Source organism: Antedon mediterranea, chromosome 4, assembly GCF_964355755.1.
Source record: "Antedon mediterranea chromosome 4, ecAntMedi1.1, whole genome shotgun sequence".
In the NCBI taxonomy this organism is placed as follows: domain Eukaryota; kingdom Metazoa; phylum Echinodermata; class Crinoidea; order Comatulida; family Antedonidae; genus Antedon; species Antedon mediterranea.
This window is the reverse complement of record NC_092673.1, coordinates 11,071,602-11,095,595: the sequence shown is the minus strand read 5'-3', so window position 1 is coordinate 11,095,595 and position 23,994 is coordinate 11,071,602. Positions and strand designations below refer to the sequence as shown.

Genomic DNA, 23,994 nt, shown 5'->3' with positions numbered 1-23,994 from the left:
CTAAGTATGTGACCCAATAGTCTCCATCTTGCGTCGACTATTTCTAATGAAATCGGTTTTGTTCCTGTCCTTCTGTATAAATTTATGTTCGATATCCTGTCTGGGAACCTGATACCTATGATTTTGCGAAGTTGCTGTCTGTGAAATGTGTTGAGTTTATGTGCTTCTTCTTTTGTGAGTCCCCATGTTTCAGAGTTGTAGAGTAATATACTTTTAACTAGTGAGTTGTACAGCTTGATATGTATTTTTAATTTGATTTTATCTTTTCGAAGCCACATCGAGTTTAGTTTGGTCATTGCTACAGCTAGTTGTTTTCTTCTAATTATGTCTTGTCTGTCCCCAAGGAGCGATCCTACTTTTTTCGTGTTTCTCCATTGTTCTTGTATGTCCTCTTTTTCTCGTCTTACAATAGTGTGTTCTGTTTTTTCTTTATTTACATTTAAGTTGAAAGTTGATAAATGGCGTTCTAATTCGTTTACATTATGCTTGCTGTTTAGACTAAAAAAATCTACATCATCAGCATATGATATCTCTTGAGGTATTTCTGTTTGGATAATTGTTCTGATTCCTCGTAGCGCAGACTCAAGGTAAACAGTGAATAAGACCGGGCTTAAGCTATCTCCTTGAGGGGTGCCGATGTTGGTTTGGAATATTGGCTGTTCTTTTGCACCTTTTATTTTTAGATTTATTCCGGTTTCACTCAGCAGAAATCTAACGATCCTAAGTTCATCTTCGTCTATAATATGTTTGAGTATGTCGAGGAGTTTGTTTCTATCCACGGTGTCAAACGCGCTTGACATATCTATACCGGTTATGTAAATATTTATTTTTTCTTTTTGTGCTTTAGCTATAAGCCATCGATGTGTAAAAACAATATCACTTGTGCTTCTGCCTTTGCGAAACCCACTTTGGCTTTGTGGTAAGAATGCGTCTACTTTCGATGTAATTCTATCCAGTGTTATAAGCGATAGGCACTTGCGAATGGTGTTAAGTAGAATAACAGGTCGTAAATTCTTTGTTGGACCCTTTTCCTTACCCGGTTTTGGTAGTGCTAAGAGTGTTCCTTTATTAATATCCACGAATTCATGTTTTGTAAATATTTGATTTAAAATGTCTGAAATCATTGGAGCTAGAACAGTGGAACCGTATTTTAGTAGTTCTCAATAATTTGCATGCGCGTGGGAATTTTTGACATGCTTAAAATGACATGAAACGCGTAGAAAGTTGATTAGAAATTGTTTTTTCGCAATTTTAAATTTTAAACGCGCGTAACTTTTTGTAAAACAGGCCATTTTTAGTGCACTAAAAGTTTGCACTTGATATGACTTAAATTTTCATAAAGGGTAAAAAAAAAATTACGCTTGGTTTTTAAGCTATGATCAATCATTAAAAATCATAAAATCGCGCGTAAGTCACGTTGCGCAACTCAGACGTCATTCAAAATAGGAGGTGCACAACTTCACGTAAATGCCCACATGTTGTCAAAGTTATGAAATATTATTTTAGAGAAACGTGACTCACAAAAAAACGGGAAAGAAATAAGAATAATACAGAAAAAAAAAAAAAATATTGATCCACTACAATCACAAGGAGTTATCCGCTACTAAGCGGATACTAAAAAGATGATGAAACAGGACAGTTACAAGGAGTTATCCGCTCATTGCGGATAACTAATGAAAAAAAAGATATTTACAATCACAAGGGTTATCCTGCAACTAAGTTGCGGATAACCAAAAAAAAAGATATTTACAATCACAAGTTGCGGATAACCAACTAGATTTGAACTCGTCACTTTGACGAGTTTGGGTTATCCGTGGAAATGCAACATGCACATACCTTAAACTATTATGAACTTCGAAAATTATTATGCCATCCTATGACATGAATTAAATATGTTTAACAGTGCTGAATTGTACCTACAGTATATCATCACTAAAACGCGCGCAAATGGTGTAAATCAACGTGTTCGTATGACGTCATTTTATTTTGAAATGATGTAAATCTTTTTTAAAATGACTAAGAAAGGCTGTAAAATCATAATTCAAGAAAAAAACACATGATTTTCATGCTTACGCGTAAATTTTTTCGCGTGCGTGGGAATTTTTGACATGCTCAAAATGTCATGATCAGCGTAGAAAGTTGATTAGAAATTAATTTAGCGCAATTTGAAATTTTAAATGCGCGTGCGCGCGTAACTTCTTGTGATTGTTATTCCATTTCCCTCCGTTTTTTATATTGTCTTGGTCAATCAATAATCTTTCGCATGATTTAACATTTTTAAAATTGTGATGACGTCATCATGATTAAAAGCGTGAATAACGTGGGTCACTTATTTTCATCATTACAGTAAATTTAAATCTGTTATAGCTCGTCAGAATAAAAAGTGATGATCATGATTAAAACGTTTTCTGGAAGCTATCGGATTGTAGATACGAATTCATGTGAATATTTTGCAAATCAGATGTTGTGACGTCATCATATGGCTAGTTGAGTTCAAAAAGTCATATTTTCATCTCTTGCGTAAAAGTTCATTGCGTTTAAACGAGAGCGCATCTCACTTTTACGCGCCCAAAATTCTTCAAATTTGAAATAATGTAATTATTTAGATAATTATCTTCTAAAATTTTTATCTTTATATGTCAATTTGATGATGTCATTGTGTTAATAATTGGATTTAAAAGATGGGTCTCGTAATTTTGTCTATGCTACATTTTTAAAAAGATTGAAATCATTTCAAATTAAAATGACGTCATACGAACACGTTGATTTAGACCATCTGCGTGCGTTTTAGATGCGAAAGTTACAAAATATTGTCAAAATTATGCCTATTATTCTATTATAGCTCCTCAGGATCATCCATGACCCCCAATTTTTTAAATTTAATATGTAAGCAGATATGTTGTAGATATGAATTCATGCAGAATCTTTACCACTCGGATGTTATGACGTCATCGTATGGCCACACGAATGTAAAATATCGGATTTTTTACTCTTTCGTTATTGCTCATCACATTAAATAGAGCGCATCTCACTTTTACGTGCCCAAAATTCTTCAAATTTGTTTTAATGTAATTATTTAGATAATTATCTTCTAAAATTGTTATCTTTATATGTCAATTTGATGACGTCATTGTGTTAATAATTGGATTTAAAAGATGGGTCTCGTAATTTTGTCTATGCTACACTGTATATAACATATACAGTTTATTCTGTAAAATACTGTAATATGATGTATGCTACATAATAAGTACAATTCAGCACAATTATTATGCCATCATAGGATGGCATAATAATTGTCGAGGTTCATATGGTTAAGTGTGTGCATGTTGCATTTGCGCGGATAACCCGAACTCGTCACTTTGCGAACTCGTCAAAGTGACGAGTTCAAATCTAGTTTTTCTGTATTATTCTTTCTTTCTGTAAATTTTGTGTCTCGCGTAACTCAAAAACGTGTAAACATTTTATAACTTTGTCAACATGTTGGCATTCACGTGAAATTGTGAAAAGTTTAATTTATATCTTGCGCTAACTGACTGCGGAAAAAAATGGCGTGTTTCACACGAAATTACGCGCGCATGCACATTTAAAATTTCAAAATGCGAAAAATTAATTTCTAATCAACTTTCTACGCGTTTCATGTCATTTTAAGCATGTTAAAAATTCCCACGTGCGCGCATATTTTTACGCGCGAGGTGCGCACGTGGCGTTGAAAACAAATTTTTTCGCATGATTTATGTATTTCCAGCCATTTCTAGTAATTTTACCAACTTTTAAGCAATTCCGACTTAAAATTAACGTCATACGGGCACGTTGAATTGGATAATTTACGTGCGTTTTTGATGAAAAAGTTCAAAAATTTGTCAAAATTATACCTTTTTTTAAACAGTCGTAGTTTCTAAACTAAACGGTGAAAGTTATTTTTATTACATATTCTGGAAGTTGATGAGTAGATATCGGATCATGCATTAATATGGCTAACCGGACATTGTGACGTCATCGTATGGCCACCCAAATATAAAAAAATGGCGTGTTTCACACGAAATTATGCGCGCACGCACATTTAAAATTTCAAAATGCGAAAAATTTATTTCTAATCAACTTTCTACGCATTTCATGTCGTTTTGAGCATGTTAAAAACTGCCACGTGCGCGTATATTTTTACGCGCGCGGTGCGCACGTGGCGTTGAAAACAATTTTTTTCGCGTGAGTTATGTTTTTCCAGCCTTTTCTAGTAATTTTACCAACTTTTAAGCAATTTCGACTTAAAATTAAAGTCATACGGGCACGTCGAATTGGATAATGCGTTTTTTATGAAAAATTTAAAAAATTTGTCAACATTTTGCCTTTTTTAAACAGTCGTAGTTTCTAAACTAAACGGTGAAAGTTGTTTTTATTACATCCCTTTGCAAAAAAACCGTATACGAACGTATACGATTTACATACGTTTCGTATATGTTTCGTATAGGAAGTCCACTTCGTATACGAAACGTATACGTCAATTCGGAAGTTCCTGCCCGCATAATAAACATATACGAACCGTATACGATCATTTATAAACAATTTCCTAATTATATGCTCCGTATACGATCCGTATATGATCCGTATACGACGACGCGTGTATACAAACTGCATCGTATTACCAAGCGAAAAGGGACTGTCCCTCTTTTTACAAGACGACGATAGCATACGTTTACGATCGCAGGAGCATCTTGACTTCGATAATTAGTGTACAATTTGGTTTTTTTTCATGAAAATTTGGTGCTGTATTTTACTAGACGTTGTTTTTCTAGCAAGCATAAAAACCCACCCAGGCTGTTCTGCCTTGTTTATCCCCTCTGCTATTTCTTTACCTTTTGTATGTTCCATTAATAAGTGAATCACACAAAATGTGCTGTTATTAATTTGAAAGTGCTTTAAATAATATTAATGTACTTGGAAATAAATAAGTAAATATTAAATTGGGCCCGCAGTATATTAAATTTAAAACGAGTAAGTAAAATCCATAAATTACGATTTAATAAAAATGTAGAATACTGTGGCTCCCTATTATATATATGGAATGATCCAAATAAATTCGCCCAAAACGTGCCTGTGTTATGTGCGCTGCATGCATGCATCACATGGATGGATCAGATTTCATTCATTTTCAATCATCATTGTTGATTTTTTGGCTACGGGTTTTGACTCACCATAAAATAAATAAAAAATGGGATGTAGGCCTAGTTACAGTAGGCCCAGGTAGATAGTAAATTCGATGACTTCTAGCTAGCTAGGCTATAGGTGAAAATAAGCTAGCTAGCTTTCCACCATATATTAGATTTGGTTATATTGTATTATCTTAATAACCTACTCTAGCTAGTAGAAGTATATCAACAACGGTGAAATGGAAATACGATGCATTATGGATATCATCGTTGCAGAGTTAGGGGGTGATAACAAAACATTCAACAGCCAGAAATACAAAAAAGAAGCTCCGACGTTTTTATTTAGAGCATTTTACTATTTTAGGCATACAGAACTAATTGCTGTAAATTTCCTAGAGTTGTCACTGATAAATACAATTTAACATTAAACCTACATATAACTTTAACAATCCAAATGATAAATTGTACGCGAACGCAGTAAAACCAACCAGTTAAATGTTTGTTAAATAATTATTTTACATCTCCCTGGTAAAATGGTACCCTATTTTTATGCCTCCATCATTGATAATCCCCCTCTGTACACACGTCTGCCGGCTATTTGTTTATCATTTTAATGAATGTAGTACGAGTCTAACTCCAAATAAAGATATAGAACACATTTTAAGAATTCAAAGTGTTGATCTTTTTTAAGAATCTGATATATACCATGAATCATCTTTTTACATGATATACAGCATAAGCATGTACAATCTAATTTAATTGTCACACAATTGAATTAACAAAGGACAAGGATTTCAAATAAACTGTTACAAATAAACAATTATTAATGAAATAGTTGGGGTATTGTTGGGTCCATGGGAAATCAACAATGTTTAGTAGACTTATTTAATTTGTTATTTAAAGTTGAGGGTAGTTATTTTTTAAACAATTATTGGAATACCATGAAAATAAAGAAAGATATGTTTTATGATTTCTTAATCTCCAAGCAGAAATAATGAAAGCAATTCAATCTGTTCGCTACCGGGAATAAATTGAGATTCGATATAATTGTATTTACTATCACCACTAATTGTGTTTTTTTTAATTCATATATAATTCATAATTCATACAATTTATATATATTCAAAATTCGAATGTATTCATCGTTAAATAATAATTATTATAATGACCTTACTTCTGTTTTGGGTCATGGTTTTCCTCTTCGGCATTGCCGAATTATTGTTACTCCATCTCCATTGCTACAACACACGTCGCGGAATAATATCGCTTAACATAACATGTAATTTGACCACCCAAAGCTCGCACGTGGCGTGACGAATTGAGAACGACGAACCCGATGATTCACCCGATGATATGCATGATTGGCCACCAGGGAGCCGAGTCGACCACGAGTTGGAACTGTAGGCAACCGAGCGACGCTCGGTCGTCGTCGGCGGCTGCACTTACTGACCTCTGTCATATTTTTATAAAGGAAAACTGCAAACAACATCGTCGATTTGTGAAAATGGCCCCTTGTTTTTTCTAGGCCTACCTAGTAGTATACCTGTTTAGCGTACTTTATTTACTTGCGAAAAACGTTGTTTGAATTTTATCGGTAGCCTAGGCTATCTAATAAATATAGAAATAAATATGATCTTATGTTCTAGCTCCTAGTCCTACTACTTATTAATAATTAATACTAGTAGACTAGGCCTATCTAATGGCTGGTGCTAGCTAGAGGCCTAGCCCTACTAGGCCAGAGCCTACGTACGTATTTGTTGTAATGACAATTTAAATGTTTTATTTAGCTCTATTCTACTCATTACTATTATAATTTATAAAATGGCCTAGTTTGTTCGTATATGATTCGTATACGTCCCGTATACGATATTCTTATCAGGAATAAACAACGTATACGTTACGTATGCTAAACGTATACGACGCCAACTCTTTGTGGAGCAACAGAGTGGAAATAATGTAAACAGTGAAATCGTATACGATCCGTATACGTCGTATACGTTTTCAGCGTATACGGATCGTATACGGCTTTTTTGCAAAGGGATATTCTGGAAGTTGATGAGTTGTAGATATCGGATCATACATTAATATGGCTAACCGGTCATCGTATGACCACCCGAATATAAAATTTAGGATTTTTGTATCTTTTATCATAGCGCATCACATTTAATAGAGCGCATCTCCACTTATCCGTTTTCCATTTTCACCCCGATTTTGATATTGTCTAGGTCAATCAATTATCTTCCGCATGAGTAAAAAATATTTTAATTTTCATAACGTCATCATGTCTAAAAATGTAAATAATGTGGGTCACTTATTTTCATCTTTACAGTAACTTTCAATCTGTTATAGCTCGTCAGAATAAAAAGCGATAATCATGATTAAAACGTTTTCTGGAAGCTATTGTATTGTAGCATGGAGTAAAGAATAAGAGGAGACACAACTTGAATAGTTCAGTCAGTTCATCGTGTTTACCGCTTGCTTAAGGCTATGCTTGTAATGAGTATTTAAGGAGGTGCTAAACACTGCCGTTACGTAACCCAATTAGCAAAGAGTACAATGTTTACTGCCCGCGGTCAATTTTGGTGTTAGTACACATGCGTATTAGGACGTCACAATACTCTTGCTAGGCGATGTGCGTTCAAGCGTGAAAGGTGTACTATATACTGTTTGTAGACCTACTGAACTTGTATTCCGACCTTGTTTATTAATTTTTATTAAAAAGCAGCGCTATATATATATTCTACTGGATATCTTTTATTAATAAATTAATAATACGAGTTTTATACGGCACCAATAAAGGAATTATATTTATATGGTTTACTGTGTACTAAATGTTGGTAATTTCTCCAGACAACTTATCATGAATCATGATGAATAAATGGGTTTAATAAGGACCAGTGGTGGTGCCAGCGGGGGGTTACGGGGGCTGTATCCCCTCGTCGTCTCCCCCCTCCTCCCCTCTTCCCCGTCTGGGAAACGCGAGTACTTTTCGTCGGGGAATATAATATACAGTAAAAATCATTCGCGTTCACTTCGTATAACTTCAGCGCCTAGAAAAACCGCGACGTTCCATTTTTTTTAGTACTGTACGTTGCTTGGTGGAGCGGAGAGCAATTGCACTTTGCATGCATTATTGCCAGCGATCTAATAAACAATGATTAGGTACGCACTTGTCTGGCGGTTCCCCTTTGTACGAATTGTTTAACATTGGACCTGCTCCATTGCGGTTTACGTGTGATATCATGTTCCATCCAGGGACCAGAATGTGTACTGTACTAGTTACTTTCCAGGCGAAGTTTACAGCCGCATCAGTCGTGATCGACGTACGCAATACAGCAAAAGGGTACGAATAATGTTGGCGATCTATTGTTCGTATGTCCGATTTTTTAATTTTACGATTAACCGCTATGTACCGAACTGTACATAATCCTTTTATACAATGGCTTATAATTACAAAAGAGCATAGACTATATTTGTAATTGAATTTTTAACCAACACATATCATTTGTAGTTGTTGTTACGGGTTGATACTAAACAAATATTCTCGTAGTACCGTACCATTTTATACCATATTATATAATATTATAATAACGACCAACCGAAAACTAAAACTAATTGATTAATTTCTTCTTTAATAAAATATTACTACTATTTGTTTTCTAACGTTATTACAATTATTAATATATTAATATAGACCTACATAAAAAAAACCTATTATTATTATTGATATTGTTTATTGTTACTATAGGCGCGCCTATGCCTGAACCTATTAGGCCTACCGGTTACGGTATGCACTAAATATGTCCATCATTATGGGATTAAATATTATGCTTATTTAGGCTATTTATTAAATAATAATATATTACGAACTACTAGGCCTATGTGTAGCCACAAATCGTTAAACGATATATAATTTAAGTCCTACAAGTTCACTGAACTCTAAGTATGTGATCGTAAAAATCATATATTTTATGATATTAATATCATAAATAATTTAATTATACAATATCAGACTAAAATAGAAGAATGTTAGTTTTGCTAAACAGTCATAATATAGACTGAAACATAAATTAAATGTCATATACAGTAATAAAAATAAGAAATTGTGTCGTTGGAATTCTACTATACGTATATTTTTGAATATTCATGAGAACAAATTATATAATTTTTTTCATGCGCGCATTTGCGCGCACTAAAATGTGATTTTAAAATAAGTTGGAGTCTTTAATATGCTACAAAATGCACTAGGGTTCGTAAATTAAAAAGTTGCTTAAACGGTAAAATTTCGATTTACCAAATGATACGTCTATGGCTTGATAAAAAATATGATTAATTTGTTAGCTGGTATAAAAACTGCGATATCTCCGTGAAAATTTACTCGATTTTTAAACGGTTTTTTCGAGAAAAAAGCTCAAAGAACAATGAACAACTGCACAAAGGTCATGCTTCACTATGATGTATTAGAAACTACTGCGCAGCCTCTGTTTACTTTTTTTGTCACCGATGTCATGCCTGGCTTCTTCCTTAATTAGGGTGTTACGTAATCAGAGCCGACTCTGCAGCGAGCTGCACGGGTAAACAGGATGTTCTTCAAAGGATCGTTATGGGAAGTTTATTACCCTATGCTTAAGCACTACCGCACAGCGTGATACTAATTGGATTAACTGGATAGCTAGGCCGAGTTGTGCCTCCTCTTATTCTTTACTCCATGATTGTAGATACGAATTCATGTGAACACTTTTCCAATCCGACGTTGTGACGTCATCATATGGCCAGTTGAATAAAAAAAATCGAATTTTCATCTTTTGCGTCATAGTTCATCACATTTATAAGAGCGCGCATCTATATTTTACGTATTCAAATTTCGTCTACACGTAAATATGTTGTTGCTGAGATAATATCCTTCCGAAAATGCTATCTTAGTGTTTCATTTTGATACCGTCGCCATGTTAAAAATAGGAATAAACGGGGGGTCCCGTAATTTCATCTATTCTACACTGTATGTAATATGTATACAGATTATACTGTTTATACTGTATATACTATATGACACAAAATTGACAGAATTCAGCACTAACAGTAGGTATCCCAATGAAAAAATTCAGATTAATTTTTTAGTTATCCGCATTGAGCGGATAACTCCTTGTAACTGTCCTGTTTCATCATCTTTTTTTTTTTTTTTCTGTATTCTTCTTTCTTTCTGTCATTTTTGTGTCTCGCGTAACTCAAAAACGTGTAAACATAACATTTCATAACTTTGTCAACATGTGGGCATTTACGTGAAATTGTGCACCTCCTATTTTTGAATGACGTCAGAGTTGCGCAACATGACTTACGCGCGTTTTTCCGAATTTCGAGTATTTAACATAGATCGAAAACAATATAACTATTTAAATTGAAACTGAAAAAAAGTTATATCTTGCGTTAACTGACTATGGGGAAAAAATGGCATGTTTCACACGAAGTTACGCGCGCACGCGCGTTTAAAATTTCAAATTGCGAAAAATCAATTTCTAATCAACTTTCTACGCGTTTCATGTCATTTTATGCATGTAAAAAATTCCCACGCGCGCGCTTTTTTTTACGCGCGCGGTGCGAACGTAGCGTTGAAAACAATTTTTCTCTCGTGATTTATGTTTTCAAGCCTTTTATAGTAATTTTACCAACTTTGAAACTATTTCGACTTCAAATTACGTCATACGGGCACGTCGAATTGGATAATTTATGTGCGTTTTTGAGGAAAAAGTTCAAAAATTTGTCAAAATTATACCTTTTTTAAACAATCATAGATTCTAAACTACGAGGTGAACTTTGTTTAAATTACATATCCAGGAAGATGATAAGTTGTAGATAAGGAATCATGCATTAATATGGCAAACCGGACATTGTGACGTCATCGTGTGGCCACGCGAATATAAAATATAGGATTTTTGTATCTTTCGTCATAGCGCATCTCATTTAATAGAGCGCCTCTCCACTTATCCGTATTCCATTTTAACCCAGATTTTGAAATTTTCTAGGTCAATCAACTACCTTACGCAAGAGTAAAAATTTTTTTAATTTTTATGACGTCATCATGTCTAAAATTGTAAATAACGTGGGTCACTTATATTTATCTTTACAGTAAATTTTAATCTGTTATAGCTCATCAGAATAACATGTGATAATCACGATTAAAACGTTTTCTGGAAGCTATTGGATTGTAGATACGAATTCATGTAAACATTTTGCCAATCGGATGTTGTGACGTCATCATATGGCCAGTTGAATAAAAAAAGACGTATTTTCATATTTTGCGTAATAGTTCATCACATTTAAAAGGGTGCGCATCTATATTTTACGTATTCAAATTTCTTCTACACGTTAATATGTTGTTCCTGAGATTATTTCCTTCTGAAATAGTTATCTAAGTGTTTCATTTTGATACCGTCGCCATGTTAAAAATTGGAATAAATGGCGGGTCCCGTAATTTCACCTATTCTACACTGTATGTAATATGTATACAGATTATACTGTTTGCATGTACCGTATATACTATATGACACAAACTGACAGAATTCAGCACTAACAGCATATCATATTCTTCAGTTCTTGTCATAATTCCATAATCTTTATCTGTGTGCAATATTCCAACTTATGACGTGCACGTGGCGTTTGTCGTGGTGCGGATAACTAACTCGTCAATGTGACGAGTTTCATGTCTAGTTTACTTTTTCTTTCAGTTAACCATAAAGAACTTAGTGTAATTAGCATTTTGCAATTTAAATGATTGAAATCCGATTACCCGTTCTAAAGTTATGGTTATTTAAAGTGGTAAAAAATATACGATTTTTTGCCTAAAAATTGTGTTTTTTGCAGTTAAAATTGGAAGCATTTTTAAAAGGTTATAACTTTTACAATAATTAGTTAAAAGTTTTGAATTTTGTTAAACCTATAGATATCACAGAGTTGTACAACTCTATTTTTTTTGGAGCCTCAACGAAACCTATTTTAAAAATTATTGCATTTAAGCATTTAGCGCCCATTTTTGCTGGAATTCCCTAAAAAAATTTAAAAAAATGCAATTTTTCAATGATCTGTAACTTTTGAACTACTGTACTAATTCATTTAATTTTTAGTCGCGTGGAAGCGACTCTATAGTTCACTATGTCGGTCGGTCGGTCTTTCTGTCTGTCGGTCTGTCTGTCTGTCTGTCGGTCTGTCTGTCTGTCTGTCGGTCCGGTATCACTATGCGTTTTATCGCTTTATGACCTTATCTTGATATCAGTTTAATCTAGCTAAGTCAATTTTTCACAGAATATTCCTTATGGCCAGGAATCGGTGTGGTTATGTTTTCACGGTGCGCAATAAAAAATTACGCGGTCTACGCACGATTTAACGAAATCACGTTTGTAATCATATCTTAACAACCATGAATCACAATTAAATAAAATTTGGTACTCATAAATTTCAGGCATAAATCATCATATGGCAATACAATTACGTGCGTAGCACATGTAACGCATGCGTACGCGCGCTTAAAATTTTCAAAATTTATTTTCGATGAAATAAGAGTACGTTTCAGGCAATTTTAAGTGTTTACAAAATTGCCATGAGTGCGCAGATTTTTGCGCGCGCAATGTTATTGCGCACTCTTTTTGCCCGATTTCTGTTTTCTTGACTTACTTTTCAACTCTAAATTACGTATACGAGCACGTCAGAAGTGACAGGCTACGCACGTGTAAATTAAAAAAATATAAATGTTTTTAAACATTTCAACATTTTTAAACATGTTCAGTAATTTCGGTCAGTATAGTTCACTATGTCGGTCGGTCCGTCTGTCCGTCTGTCTGTCGGTCTGTTTGTCTGTCGGTCCGGTATCACTATGCATTGTAGCACGCGACTTAATGGCTGTTGGCCTTGTTTTTGTACTTGTTAGAATGTATTTTATATTTCATTAATAAATATATTTTAGATGTGTATATGAAAAAAAAAAATTTTTTAATGGTGAAATTTAAAATGATCAAAAAAAACAAAAAATGAAAAAGTATCTTTCCCGTATGATTATGACACCAAATCTAAGCCGGGCTAAGATGCTCTTTTAAGGCAAACACACAATGGGTCAAAATAAACTCATTTAAAATAATCAATGTTAATTAAAACAATTGTTTACCAGAATAGTATATATAACATTATAAAAAATGTTTTCTTTTCGTATTTCTACCTGTAAGTACGTTATTAAATTGAAATACGGAGCAAAAGTTTAGGCCAAGTCACGGCTTACTCGCGATCAGCAGTCGCGCCCGTTAAAGTATTTCGGTCGCAGTTAATGACTTTCGACCGCCGTATACAGAGTCAAATGTAACGTTGGTAAATTAGCTTAATAAATTTCTTCGGTACATTTTAACCTAACGCATTTGCATTGTATACTTGCATAATAAATCTTCCGCACATTACATCAATTTTAAGTTGTTAAATTAATGTGTAAAACCAGATATTCTACGACGGAATAGGACATGTCAATCTCCAACATCGCTGCTGTCACACATCTCGCGTCGAGCTGGCCGAGGTCAAGCGAGGAAAACTAAAACTAAACAACGTGTTCAAAATATGGAACGTACCATTCACTGATAGGGTGCATTGATGTATTAAACGGAAAACGTCACAACAAACTAGCCCGTACTTTACAGTACAATATTTTACTCACTACAATATTCACCGGATTATAATGGTTCAATCTTCGTAATTCTGAACGGGATTTACGCCTCATGTACCATTTTAAAATGTAGTTCGCACAATTACCATGCACAATACGTTTGTAATCTATGTTTTATCGTTTTCAATGTAGATTTAGCTATAATTTAATACCAAAATCCATAAAAATTTTCCATAAACGGTGATTCAAAATTGTTTTTTTGTCACCAAAATCGATCTTTCGTTACGAAAAACCTATTTATAGAAGACGATTTTCACATCATTTTAAAGCTCATTTAAAGCCTGATAACATACAACAAAACTTAATCCGCTAGCTTCAATGGTAATCGTGCGATCGTGTTTTGAAAACTGATGGGGATTTTCCGATGAGGTTTTCAACGCGCGGAAATCGGCTCGACAGGATTTTAGAACCGTTTAAAAATCGCATTTTCTCGGCAACTACTTCATTAATTTTAATTGTAAACACACTTATACATAGATTAAAACAAGTACTTTCAAACAATATAAATTTGTTAAGTATTAATTTTATTTTATTTATTTTATGTCTTTAAGCAATGTGGCCAAGGATTACCAATAGTGAATTAATCACTGTCCTATCAGATAGGTGGTAATCCCCCTGATAATTAAGAGTGAACACGATTTATTTACCATCAAAGTCATACTACTTATTCAAATTTTTTTAATATTTCAAAAGTGATACCCCTCTGTACGCTTTCATTGGGATACCTACTAACAGCATATGATATTCTTCAGTTCAGGTCATAATGCCATAATCTTTTTCTGTGTGCAAAATTCCAACGTATGACGTGCGCGTGGCGTTTGTCGTGCGGATAACTAACTCGTCAAAGTGACGAGTTCAAATCTAGTTTGAAATTGTAAACTATATGCCTTGCACTTTTGGAAATGATAAAATGATGCCTCGCACAAATATTCAGCGATAAAGTGCAAGGAAGAATTGAAGCACCCTCAGTCTTATATTGGTTTCTCAGACACCAGACTGGATACACAGTAGGGAGGTTTCGCAACCTTACGAATACGATAACAAAAACAGATACGTCACACATTTGTGAAACTTTTGAGTTTACATTTCTATATTCTATATTTGTAAAGCGTATTCGTGTTGACGAATATCACCAGTCATATTCGTGACTACAAAACGAGTATAGTTTTTGATCTATTTTGCACATTTTGCATTTGAATCAGGAATGATTCATCATTATAATATAATTATAGATTTATTGAAAGTAATTTACTAAAAGATATTTACTAAAATGCCAGGTAAATTTTGATAAATAGAACCTCACTCGCTTTTATGTTACGCTAGGCCTAGACATTCAAGCAACACGTACCTACGCTTTGTTCGCTCAAATTTACCGCAGTCATAATTTTGACGGCGCCCTCAATATTTTGTTGCCATGCAAAACAGAGTTTACTGGCTCACGAAAACGAATGTGTGCGTGACGTATCCGTTTTCGTTATCGTAGCGTTGCGAAACCTCTCTAATATGAATCTTTTCACAGGCATGGCATGCATGCCTATCTCAACGGCGCAATCCTATTGCTGCTCATGCTCCAACGACTTACCACTTAGTTTTCTGTATTGCCGGCTGTGTATTAGACCAGTACATCTGTTGACCTATTACTGACCGCACTTGGACTCGCTATCCCTACGAATGCCTTTACCAAATATGTCTTGAATGGTGGCAAGTAGAAGCTTTGATTCGAAAATCAATAATGGATGGCCGAATAGAGACTGATGCATCCAAAATAGGTTGAGCCAGATGGTCCAACCAAGGCACTGCTCCAAGACACTCTGCGCCTCTGGACATCAGAAGAGAATTCTTTGTTATATTTCTACATAACATATTTTGCATTGAATACTTGCCTTATAAATTTACTAAATTAAAAATCACCTTTTGTCTCGTTACCAAATCGATCTGTTTGATATGGTTGTTGTTTCATGTTCCGTGACTTGCTAGATTTAATTTATTCAACTTATTTAACTTAGTCATTACTATGCCCTGCAGCTGTACCTTTTTTCTGCTTATCATTTTACTTTATTGTTTTCAAACTTGTATCTACTGGTATTTTATTCATTTTATTTTATTTCTTTAATATTTTTAATTTATTTATTTTTTATTTATTTTTTCTAAAATTATCTATTTTTAATTAATTTGTAAAAGCAATCCCGTCACAAGATTCTCATCTTTCTGGGATCTGCCTTCGTCCATCCAAATTATCTCTTGCCATTAAAATAATAAAATTATTGTTTTTGTTACTTTTTGTCTTTTGGACATTAATAAATGTTCTTTGAATTGGAAAAAAAAAAAATGGACTTGTAAAGCAGTTATTCTACGAGAAACCAGCCAACTGCAAATTATTTGCTATACTGGTTTCAGGTAAGCTAGGCACAAAATAGACTATACACAAACCAAAAATGGTGTTGGTCTCTGTGTGCCGCTTACAGTAAACACCCTCCCGCCATCCACTCGGAATAGAAACCTTGAGAAATGATGATGGTGGTTTGTGGGGATGCTCCCAACTAGAAGGCGTGGTTTGTGGACTTTATCATGTGTTCAATGGCTTTTCAAGTATTATAATTATGTCTCGCTCTTCGAGGAGAATAAGGCTATTTTTGGTTTATCTAGGGAAGCTGCACTCATATAGACTACCAAAAGCATTTCTGGTTTGTGTAGTTTATCATTTGGTTTAATTGTACTCCATTTTTCGGGATTTATTGTCAAAGTAACTATCACTTACTTCCGCTCAAGCTAATTAACGAGGCATGTTTTACATGCTCGACTTGTACAGTAGGCCTACTCTTGGTAGCGTATTGGTTGTTTTCATAACCCCTGTCTTGCCCACTTGGTATTCCTTTTTTGTGCATTATTAGAAACAATACAGGATTATTCTTTTTTGTTGTCACCGTGCCTTACGGAGCTAAAAAATTACTGGTAATTAATTAAAGAGTGCAATTGCGTTTGATAAAATGACTAAAAATGTTTTTAACATTATATTTTTAGTAAATTTTTTATTTTGGCTATAGAATAGCTGTTCGTGTGAATTTTACAAATAACTTTCTCTTTCTCAAGATTGTTAGAGCCCTTGACTATCTGAAGGAATCACATGGAGTCATGCATAGAGGTAGGTTTGCATTAAATTTTGAATTTGTTTGAATTCAGATTTTTAGTCCAATCTCAGCACGAGAGGGCTTATAGTGCAGATGTTGGCCAATTTTAAAGCCTTCTGTTGTTTGGCTTAAATTTGAGTGCTCTATTTTCTTTTGGAAATTTGTTCAGGGGTATGCATTAATGATTTTTATTTATTATTCTCATCGTCTCTTTTTAGTGGTAATTTTAAAAAGATTATCAATCATAATATTTTATTCATCATTCAACAAATTTGATATTAGGACATTTAAAATTTACATTGTTTTCAATGAAATTTAAACTTTAGATTCTGCATCTGAATATAGTTTTTCCAATAAACTCATTTTATTTTCTTTTAGATGTTAAGCCTTCAAATATTCTTTTAGATGAGAAAGGAACAGTAAAACTGTGTGACTTCGGAATTAGTGGACGACTTGTCGATTCAAAGGCTAGGACTCGCAGTGCTGGCTGTGCAGCATATATGGCTGTAAGATTACATTTGCTATATTCATGTCATATATTTCATGTTTAACCACAAACAATAATTATTGTTTAAAAAAAATGAATAATGTCATTTTCCTCAACAAAAGACTACTGTAGAATAAAATGAATAAAATAATAAAACTTAACTAGACATGTTATTAGTTATCCGCACGACAAACGCCACGTGCACTCCATGCGTTGGAATATTGCACACAGAAAAATTATGGCATTATGACCTAATTCTGTTCTTTTGTGTCATATTATACACAGTATAATCTGTATATATATCACATACAGTGTAGAATAGGTGAAATTACCGGACCTGCCATTTTAACATGGCGACGGTATCAAAATGAAACACAAAGATAGCAATTTCGGAAGGAAATTATCTCAGCAACAGCATGTTAACGTGCAGAAGAAATTTGAATACATAAAATATAGATGCGCCCTCTTTTAAATGTGATGAACTATGACGCAAAAGATGAAAATACGACTTTTTTTATTCAACTGGCCATATGATGACGTCACAACATCTGATTTTCAAAATGTTCACATGAAATCTTACCTACAATACAATAGCTTCTAGAAAATGTTTTAATAATGATTATCACTTTTTATTCTGAAAAGCTATATAACAGATTGAAATTTATTGTAAAGGTGAAAATAAGTGACCCACATTATTTAAATATTTTTAATTCATGCGAAAGATAATTGATTGACCTAGACAATAGTAAAATCTCTATTGAATGTAATAAGTAATAACGAAAGAGACAGAAATCCTATATTTTACATTCGTGTGGCCATACGATGACATCACAACATCCAAGGTAAAAATTCTGATTTCATATCTACAATATAATTTGCTTACATATTAAGTTAAAAAAATTGGGGGTCACTGTTGATCCTAAGGAGCTATAATAGATTCCAAATTTTGACAATATTTTGTAACTTTTTCAACTAAAACACGCACAAATGGTCTAAACCAATGTATTCGTATGATGTCATTTTAATTTGAAATGATGTCAATCCTTTTAAAAATGACTAGGAAAGGCTGGAAAATCACCACATGTAAGCATGCTGTTCTTCATACCTTCAATTATATTTGTTTTAATACTTTAAACATGTGTTTAGTATTTGTGCGGATACATAACTAGTCCTAAATGATAAGTTCAAATCTAGTTAGGTGATCATTTAGAATAAAATGATCACCTATTGTTATTGTGTTAAATCTTTATTATTAGTTATCCGCTTGGTTACCAAGCGGATAACTCCTTGTTATTGTATGAGATCAACATTTTTTTTCTGTATTATTAGTTATCCGCTTAGTAGCGGATAACTCCTTGTAATCGTCCTGTTTCATCATCTTTTTTTTTTTTTTTTTCTGTATTATACTTCTTTCCTTCTGTCATTTTTGTGCGTCGCGTTTCTCTAAAACGTGTAAACAGAACATATCGTAACTTTGTCAACATATCGACATTTACGTGAACTTGCGCACCTCCTATTTTTGAATGACGTCAGAGTTGCGCAACGTGACTTACGCGCGATTTTATGAATTTCAATGATTGATCATAGACTAAAAACGAAACATAATTTTGTTTTGACACTTTGTGAAAATTTAAGTCACATCAAGCGCAAACTTCCTATGGATTAAAAATAGCATGTTTCACAAAAAGTTACGCGCGCACGCGCGTTTAAAATTTTAGAGTGCGAAAAATCAACTTCTAATCAACTTTCTATGCGTTTCATGTCATTTTGAGCATGTCAAAAATTCCCACGCGCGCGAAACTTTTTACGCACGCGGTGCACACTTAGAGTTAAAAACATATTTTTTTCGCGTGATTCATGTTTTTTCAGCCTTTTATAGTAATGTTACCAACCTTTAAACAATTTCGACTTAAAATTACGTCATACGAGCACGTCGAATTAAATAATTTGCACGCGTTTCTGGTGAAAAAGTTCAAAAATTCGTCAAAATTATGCCTATTTTTAAACAGTCATAGATTCTAAACTACATGGAGAACTTTTTTTTAATTACATATTCTGGAAGTTGATGAGTTGTAGATATCGAATCATGCATTAATATGGCTAACCGGACATTGTGACGTCATCGTATGGCCACGCGAATATAAAATATAGGATTTTTGTCTCTTTCGTCATAGCTCATCACATTTAATAGAGCGCATCTCCACTTATTCGTAGTCGATTTTCACCCCGATTTTAATATATTCTAGGTCAATCAACTATCTTTTGCATGAATTAAACATTTTTTAATTTTTTTATTGTCATCATGCCTAAAAATTTAAATTACGTTTGTCATTAATTTCATCTTTTAAATTTTAATCTGTTATAGCTCGTAAGAATAAAATGTGATAATCAGGATTAAAACGTTTTCAGGAAGCTATTGTATTGTAGATACAAAATCATGTGAAAATTGTGCCAATCGAATGTTGTGACGTCATCATATGGCCAGTTAAATAAAAAAAGTCGTATTTTCATCTTTTGCGTTATATTTCATTACATTTAAAAGAGCGCGCATCAATATTTCACGTATTCAAATTTCTTCTACACGTTAATATGTTGTTGCTGAGATAATTTCATTCAGAAATTTCTACTTTTGCATTTCATTTTGAAACCGTCAAGATGTTAGAAATTACAATAAAATACCGGTCCCGTAATTTCACCTATTTTACACTGTTTGTCATATGTATACAGATTGTACTGTGTATACTATATAACACAAAATAACAGAATTCAGAAATAACAACATATCATATTCTTCAGTTCAGGTCATAATGCCTTAATATTTTTCTGTGTGCAATATTCTAACGTACGTGCACGTGGCGTTTGTCGAGCGGATAACTAACTCGTCAAAGTGACGAGTTTCATGTCTAGTTCTTCTTTCCTTCCTTCCTTTTTGTGAGTCGCGTTTCTCTAAAATGTGTAAACATAACATTTCATAACTTTGACAACATATGGGCATTTACGTGAAGTTGTGCACCTCCTATTTTTGAATGATTGATCATAGATTAAAAACCAAAAGTCATTTAGTATTGACACTTTGCCAAAATTTAAGTCATATCAGGGGCAAACTTTCTACGGATTAAAAATGGCATGTTTCACAAGAAGTTACGCGCCCACGCGCATTTAAAATTTCAAAATGCGCAAAATTTATTTCTAATCAACTTTTTACGCGTTTCATGTCATTTTGAGCATGTCAAAAATTCCCACGGGCGCGCAATTTTTTACGCACGCGGTGCGCACGTAGCGATAAAAACATATTTTTTTCTCTTGAATTATATTTTTCAAGCCTTTCCTAGTAATTTTGAAAACAATTTAGACCTTTTCCAGTTTAAATAACGCCATACGAACACGTTGAATTAGACAATTTGTGCACGTTTTTTATGAAAAAGCTTAAAAAATCATCAAAATAATGTCTTTTTTTAAACAGTCATAGTTTCTAAAGTAAACCGTGAACCGTTTATTTTTATTACAAAATCTAGAAGTTGATGAGTTGCAGATATCGGATCATGCATCGATAAGGCTAAAAAAACATTGTGACGTAATCGTATGGCCACACGAATGTAAAATATAGGATTTTTGTCTGTTTCGTTATTGCTCATCACATTCAATGGAGCGCATCACGCTTATCTGTATTCCTTTTTCTCCTATATTTATATATTGTCTAGGTCAATCAACTTTCTTTAGCATGAGATAAAAATATTTAAATTTTTATAACGTCATCATGCCTAAAAATTTTAATTACTTGGGTCATTAATTTCATCTTTACAGTAAATTTTAATCTGTATTGGCTTGTAAGAATAAAATGTGATAATCACGATTAAAACGTTTTCTGGAAGCTATAGGATTGTAGATACGAATTCATGTAAACATTTTGCCAATCGGATGTTGTGACGTCATCATATTGCCAGTTGAATAAAAAAAGTCATATTTTCATATTTTGCGTAATAGTTCATCACATTTAAATGTGCGCGCACCAACATTTTACGTATTCAAATTTCTTCTACACGTTAATATGTTGTTTCTAAGATAATTTTCTTCAGAAATTGCTATCGTTGTGTTGTTTTTTTTATGACGTCATCATGTTAAATATTTGAATTAAAGGCAGGTCCCATAATTCAGTTAATATGTCATATAATATACAGTAGTACAATGTACACCAGCATAGTCTCTGATGTGAGCAAATTGTTGTTTGCCGCCCTCTGTATCATGTAGAATTAATGTCTCCTTTTATACACAGTGTACTGTATAATTATAATACAAGGCGAAAATACAGGACCACCTCTTATTATAGTTTTTAACGTATGACGTGCACGTGGCATCTGTCGTGCGGATAACTAACTCGTCAAAGTGACGAGTTTCATGTCTAGTTCTTCTTCTTCTTTCTGTACACTTTTTGTGTAACAATTATCTCAATACTGTAACTTAGTCCTAACAAGCTTTTCAGCGTGATCACTCATCCGTGACGTCACGTATACGCCATTTTGTGAAATCACATTATCAATCATATCTCCATAATTCATTATCACATATTAATGAAATGAAAAAACTTCAGGTCAAGGTAAAAAATATTAGCAAATAAATCACACGTTTCAAGGTCATGCGCGTTAAAATTTTAAAAAGCTCAAAATTAAGTTTTGATCAATTTAGAACATTAAATAGGCCATTTGCGTGTTTCAAAAAATTACTGCGCAAAAACATGTTTTTGCGCACGCGATTTTTTAAAAAAGCGTAACAAATAAAATTTGATGTATACATCACATTCTACTCACAATCCTTAGTACATTCTCCGACTTTGAGTCCATTCCGACTTAAAATAACGCTATACAAGCACGTTAAAAATGCGCACATTAATTGTACAAAAGTGCTAAAAATGGTAAAAAGTAGGGCCTTTTTAAAATGAATATAACTCTTCAGAATGGAAGATGACCCCCAATTTTTTTAACTTAATATGGAAGCCAATAAGTTGTAGATATAAACGTATATGCACACGTCATCAAATGGCCACTTGCATTTAAAAATTAGTAATTTTTATCTTTTTGTGTGGGTTATCACATTCAATAGAGTGCATCTCCATTATTTGAACCCGATTTTCGCATAAATTTTAGTATGTGCTTGCTCAATTAATTATCTTTCTCATGAGTTGTCAACATTTTCATTTTTGACATCATCACGCGTAAAAACTTGAATAACCTAGGTCGTGTAATTTCAGCTACACCATTACAGCTCTTCAGAATTTAAGGTGACCTTGAAGATTATAACTTATTATGAAAGCTGATGAAATGTAGATATGAATTCATATAAAAATTAAGCCTATCGGATAATGTGATGTTATCATATGGCCAGTTGAAGTTAAAAAGTAGTTTTTAAATTTCTTTAGTCAAAGTTATACATATTTCAAACAGCGCGCATTGCGCTTCTACGTGTCAAATTCTCTTCCAATCCTTATATTTATTTGCTCAATCCACTAATCTTTCGAAATTGTCATCTTCGAGTTTATTTTGATAATTCCATCATACCAAAAAATTAGAACATGATGTGGGTCCCGTAATTTCACCTATGCTACACTGTATATGATATACAGTATATACTGTACATATTGTATATGACACATAATAGGTACAACCCAGCACTATAAGTGTATATGCATCATGTCATAGGATGGCGTACATCGTATGTTAACGTACGTGCATGTTTAAAAAATATTAATGTCAATAAATTTATAAAAATGATCACCTATAATTCGTCAAAGTGACGAATTAAATTCTAGTTAAGTTTGATTTTGTGTGCTTACATTTTCAGCCTGAGAGAATTGACCCCCCTGACCCAACAAATCCGGACTATGACGTAAGAGCAGATGTGTGGAGTCTAGGTATATCACTGGTAAGCATCTGTACCATTCGTTCTTAAATTTGCCATAATTTTTTTCTACTTTTCTTCTCTCTTCTATATAAAAATTTATGTAATGGTATTTAATGTTGCTACATACTTTCGGTACTGATTTTAACCACCCAATGTAACCCTGTTGACTAATTAAGTATATTTAGATAATTAGTTTTTGACAATTAAAACACATTTAGGTGAATTAGGTTGAATAGGAGTGTTTTTTTAACATTGTCAATGCTGAAACAATAATAAGAGGATGCTCGAGGCTCATCATGATGTTGAACGACAAACAAAAGTTATGAAAATTACTATTTTAACAGGAAGTACATAATGTCATTGATTTTTTTAGGGAGCGTGGCAAAATTATTTTTCCATGTGTACCACGTTACAACGTGGTTGCTGCGTTATGAAGATCATCTTTCGTTAATGAGGTGGTTTCTAGTCCTGCTCAATGAAGCCTAAAAAACACAATTTCGTATTTGGCTTTTGTCAATTTTTCATTTACTGCGTTGACATTCAGTACACACAATCTTTAGAATTTATAGAAGAAAATTCACCGGATATATAAAAGTTTTGGTTAAAATATTTGGGTACCTATAATATTGACGTCCATGCTGACTC

General features: G+C 33.4%; 1 protein-coding gene across 1 annotated transcript in view; it reads left to right on the top strand.

Moving 5' to 3' along the window:
- LOC140046645 (dual specificity mitogen-activated protein kinase kinase 7-like) overlaps window positions 1-23,994 on the top strand; it is an 80,960-nt gene that overhangs the window by 40,431 nt on the left and 16,535 nt on the right. The window contains exons 7-9 of the mRNA XM_072091349.1: window positions 16,930-16,981; window positions 17,346-17,473; window positions 23,290-23,370. Of these exons, the coding sequence (XP_071947450.1) occupies window positions 16,930-16,981; window positions 17,346-17,473; window positions 23,290-23,370 (261 nt within the window). The remainder of the gene's footprint in view (window positions 1-16,929; window positions 16,982-17,345; window positions 17,474-23,289; window positions 23,371-23,994) is intronic.